Genomic DNA, 3,836 nt, shown 5'->3' on the forward strand with positions numbered 1-3,836 from the left:
GTGGGGACCGTGCCCCGCTCGGGGCACCCCGGGTGTTCCCGTGCCCCCAGTGCTGAGCACCCGCCTCCGCTCGCAGGACCCCGCGTGCGGCTCCTGCTGCCGCTGCTCTGCTGGGCCACCACGGCCTCCCGCAGCCCAGGTGAGCGTGGGCAGCCGGCACGGGGCCTCGCTGCCCCCCCTGCCCGGGGACGGGGCCTCGCCGCCCCCCCGGGCACCGGCAGCTCCCGCTCACCCCGCTCTGCCCCCCGCCCTCCAGGTGCCGCGGCCCTGCAGCTGCCCAACGTCACCTTCCTGGGGGTGCCGCCGCAGCCCCCCCGCCTGGGTGAGTGACACCGGGGACAGCCGCCGCCTGGCCGGGGTGGGGGGACACACGCTGGGGTCCCCGGGGCTGCTCTGGGCACTCGCTGCCACCCCAGCCCTGACCAGGTGTGTCCCCCCCCCCCCCCCCGCAGGTGACAGCGTCACGGTGTCGTGCACGGCGCTGAGCAGCCTCCCCGACCTCACGCTGCTCTACTGGCTGGGCAACGGCTCCTTCGTGGAGAAGCTGTACCCCGACGGGGCCGTGCGCGAGGGCATGGTGGTGTGAGTGAGGGGGACGCGGGGCCCGGGGGGTGGGGGGGGGCCTGGGGGGCAGAGGCCTGGCTGCATGGGGCTGCACGAGGTTGCATGGGGTTGCACGAAAAGTGCATGAGGTTGCAGGGATGCACAGGGCTGCACGGAGCTGCACAGGGCTGCACGAAGGTGCACGGGGCTGCATGAAGGTGCACGGGGCTGCACAGGGCTGCATGAAGGTGCATAAGGCTGCACGAAGGTGCACGGGGCTGCATGAAAGTGCACAGGGCTGCAAGACTGCACGAAGGTGCATGGGGCTGCACAAAGGCGCACGGGGCTGCACGAAGGTGCATGGGGCTGCACGGAGCTGCAGGAAGGTGCACAAGGCTGCAGGGGTGCACGAGGCTGCAGGGGCGCCCTTGGGGTGCAGCTGCCCCGGGGCTTTGGGGGTCCCAGCGAGGGTCGCAGGCGCCCCGGCGGCTGCGGCGTCCCCCGCGGGCGCTCACGTGCCGCCGCTCGGTCCGCAGGGAGGAGCCGCGGGGCTCGGCGACGGTCCTGCGCCGCGACCTGCACATCGGCTCCTTGGGCGCCCGCGAGCTGCGCACCAACTTCACCTGCGTGGTGCTGAGCCCCGCCGGCTTCGCCGCCCGCCAAGCGCGCTGGGCACCGGACGAGGCCCCCGCCGAAGGCCCAGGACTGGGCTGAGCCCTGCGCCGCTCGTGACAGGCCAGAGCGCCGCAGTGAGAGCAGCCGGGGGCAGCCGGCCGGCCGGGCGCTGCTCCAGGACCGGACACTTCCTGGGGCCGCCGGCAGCCTGCACGGCCCCGTCCCGTCCCATCCCGTCCCGTCCCATCCCATCCCGTCCCATCCCGCTGCCGCGCGGCTCCCCGGGAGCACAGCCGGGCCCTGCCCACAGTGGGCTGCGGGGACCGGGAGGGTTCATTAAAGCGCAACCGAGGCTGCCTGCAGTTGGCCGTGTCCTTGCTCCGAGCCACCGGCGGCCGCCCCGGGAAAGGGAAACCCCTCCACGCGCCCAAGGAAGGGGGGGGGGGTCTCGGCAGTGTGGGGGGGGTTGCTGCCGCCTCGGGAAGGCTCCCGGGTTTTGCATCCGGGGGCCCTTGCTTTCCCGGAGGCTGCGCCAGCAACGCCGCGGCCCCTGTGCCCCAAGCGCCTGCCTGCCAAAGGGGCCTTCATCACCACCATCATCAGCATCACCATCAGCATCACCACCATCATCAGCATCATCGTCGCCCCTTGCAAAGCGAGGGGGAGGAAACCCCTTGCTGCCAAACACGGTGCATCCGCGCCGCGTTGCACCGTCCCTCCCCGCGTGTCCCCGTCCCTGCCGACGCGGAGCAGCAGCGCCGGAAAAACCGGCGGAGCCCCGGGGTGGGCGGGAAGGGAGGCTCCGAACGGTCCCCACGGGCCGGGCGCAGGCTCGCAAGCATCTGGGGGCAGCAGGGTGAGCGCGGTTTGCAAAGGGGACTGAGGCAACCTGCGGAGGGGTTTTGGTTTCTAACTCCTTTGATTTCCTTGGGGGTTTGGCACTGGCATCCGTCTGAGGCTCCAGATCTGGGAATAAGATTTCGAAGGTATTCAGGCACCTGATAAGATTTTTTCACACTCAGAATCAGTGGTGCAGAGACACCTATCCGCTGCCTCCCGGAAAATCCTCCAGGGTAACTGTGGGCTACGTCTTGCAGCGGGTGAAGCCTCAGCGGGACGTTCAGCAGCCCTGGCCGCACTGAACGACTGCAGGGCTGCAAGGCCTCCAAGTCACTGCTGCTTCCGAAAACTTCACCCTACGCGAACTCTTATTTCCAGGAAGGTCCATTAAGGGGTGTGCGCGCGCGCGTGTGTGTGTGTGTGTGTGTGTGTGTGCGTGAACTCCTTTTCCTCGTCCAGGCCTTTAAATCAGCTGTAAATAAACTCCGGGAAAGTCCCTTGGCTCACGTGTGCTGTGTGCACATGGTAGAGGGCAGCAGCAATAGCGAGGGTGAACGGAGAGTGGGGACCCCACAGAGAGGCGGGATCCTGTGGAGAGTCGGGACCCTGCAGAGAGCCGGGACCCTGCAGAGAGCTGGGAGCCTGCAGAGAGCTGAGACCCTGCAGGGAGTCAGGATCCTGCAGAGATCTGGGATCCCACAGAGAGCCAGGATCCTGCAGAGAGCCAGGATCCTGCAGAGAGCCAGGACCCTGCAGGGAGTCGGGATCCTGCAGAGAGCCGGGACCCTGCAGAGAGTCGGGATCCTGCAGAGAGCCGGGACCCTGCAGAGAGCTGGGACCCTGCAAGGAGCCGGGATCCTGCAGAGATCCAGGATCCCACAGAGAGCTGGGACCCTGCAGGGAGCCGGGACCAGGGCTGCGCGGGCTCCCACAGGGGCACAGCGCACCCCGGGGCCGGGAGGCAGGCGTGGGCAGCGGGGGGGCTCCGCACGCCGCCTGCCCGGGAGGTGACACCCYGAGGGAGCATCCACGCCCGTAACCGGAGCAGGGAGCAGAGGGCAGCGCTGCGGCTCCCCGCGGGGCTGCACCGGTGGYGATGGAGCCACGGGTCCCGGGCCGGCAGGTTCCTCATCCCGTGGATGTTGCTGCGACCCCTCCGGGAAGAGCCAAGCTGKCCCGGCTCTGCCGCAGCGCCGTGCCGGACACCCCGGCCGTCGAGTCCCGTGGGAAAGGATGGCCCGACCCGGGGAGCCGGCAGCGAGCTCGGGGGGATCTTCCCGATGCCCCCCGCTCCGTGCATCCTGCCCCGCTCCGGCGGCTCCCGGTGCTTCTCCGGCCTGGGTCTAGGCGCTGGGCTATATCTGCCTCGGTCGTGTCTCCTGCACGGAGAAGAGGGTCTGGGGACAAGCCCCGTCCTGGGATTTGCATTCCCTGGGGTTGAACTCGAKCCCAGCAAACCAGAGCCCGGCTGCACCCCGGCAGCGCGGGGCCCCTCCTCGGCGTCGGGGGGGGGGGGGGGGGGCCCGATCCGCCGCCCCGGGCGGCCTCTTCGCCTGCCGAAAACGAAAGCGCCGAGGCGGTTCCGCCGCTCCTTCGCCTTTCCTCTTCCGTGCTCGGCTCCGGTTTCGGGCTGAGCCCCGCACGCTTCCTCCGCCGCCCGCCGGGGCTGCCCCGCCCGGCGCTTGCAGCCCGTCCGGGCGCTTGCATCCCGCTGGATGCAGGTATAGAGCCGGGAGCAAGAAGGGCAGGATTCCCGGCTGGGCAGGATTCGCCTTTTTCCGCCCCCCCCCCTCCCGGCAGATTTGGCCTGCGCCTCCGCCGGGTCTGCGCGCCGGCTC

General features: G+C 70.2%; 2 protein-coding genes across 6 annotated transcripts in view; both read left to right on the forward strand.

Moving 5' to 3' along the window:
- Positions 1-1,509, forward strand: part of IL18BP (interleukin 18 binding protein) — a 4,151-nt gene extending 2,642 nt beyond the window's left edge. The window contains exons 2-5 of the mRNA XM_026056482.1: positions 51-139; positions 257-322; positions 453-582; positions 1,080-1,509. Of these exons, the coding sequence (XP_025912267.1) occupies positions 51-139; positions 257-322; positions 453-582; positions 1,080-1,257 (463 nt within the window). The 3' untranslated portion in view covers positions 1,258-1,509. The remainder of the gene's footprint in view (positions 1-50; positions 140-256; positions 323-452; positions 583-1,079) is intronic.
- A 2,068-nt stretch (positions 1,510-3,577) lies between these two features.
- The window catches only part of LOC112961381 (ecto-ADP-ribosyltransferase 5-like), a 3,555-nt gene continuing 3,296 nt past the window's right edge, over positions 3,578-3,836 (forward strand). For 3 of the 5 annotated variants that reach the window (XM_026056490.1, XM_026056491.1, XM_026056489.1), the window contains exon 1: positions 3,579-3,719. In XM_026056490.1, coding sequence (XP_025912275.1) covers positions 3,714-3,719 — 6 coding nt within the window. In that variant the 5' untranslated portion in view covers positions 3,579-3,713. Of the gene's footprint in view, positions 3,720-3,836 lie in introns of all 5 variants that reach the window. The other 2 variants (XM_026056492.1, XM_026056488.1) reach the window with 2 other exon arrangements.

The sequence above is a fragment of the Apteryx rowi genome, unplaced genomic scaffold, assembly GCF_003343035.1.
Source record: "Apteryx rowi isolate R43461 unplaced genomic scaffold, aptRow1 scaffold_1314, whole genome shotgun sequence".
Classification (NCBI taxonomy): Eukaryota; Metazoa; Chordata; class Aves; order Apterygiformes; family Apterygidae; genus Apteryx; species Apteryx rowi.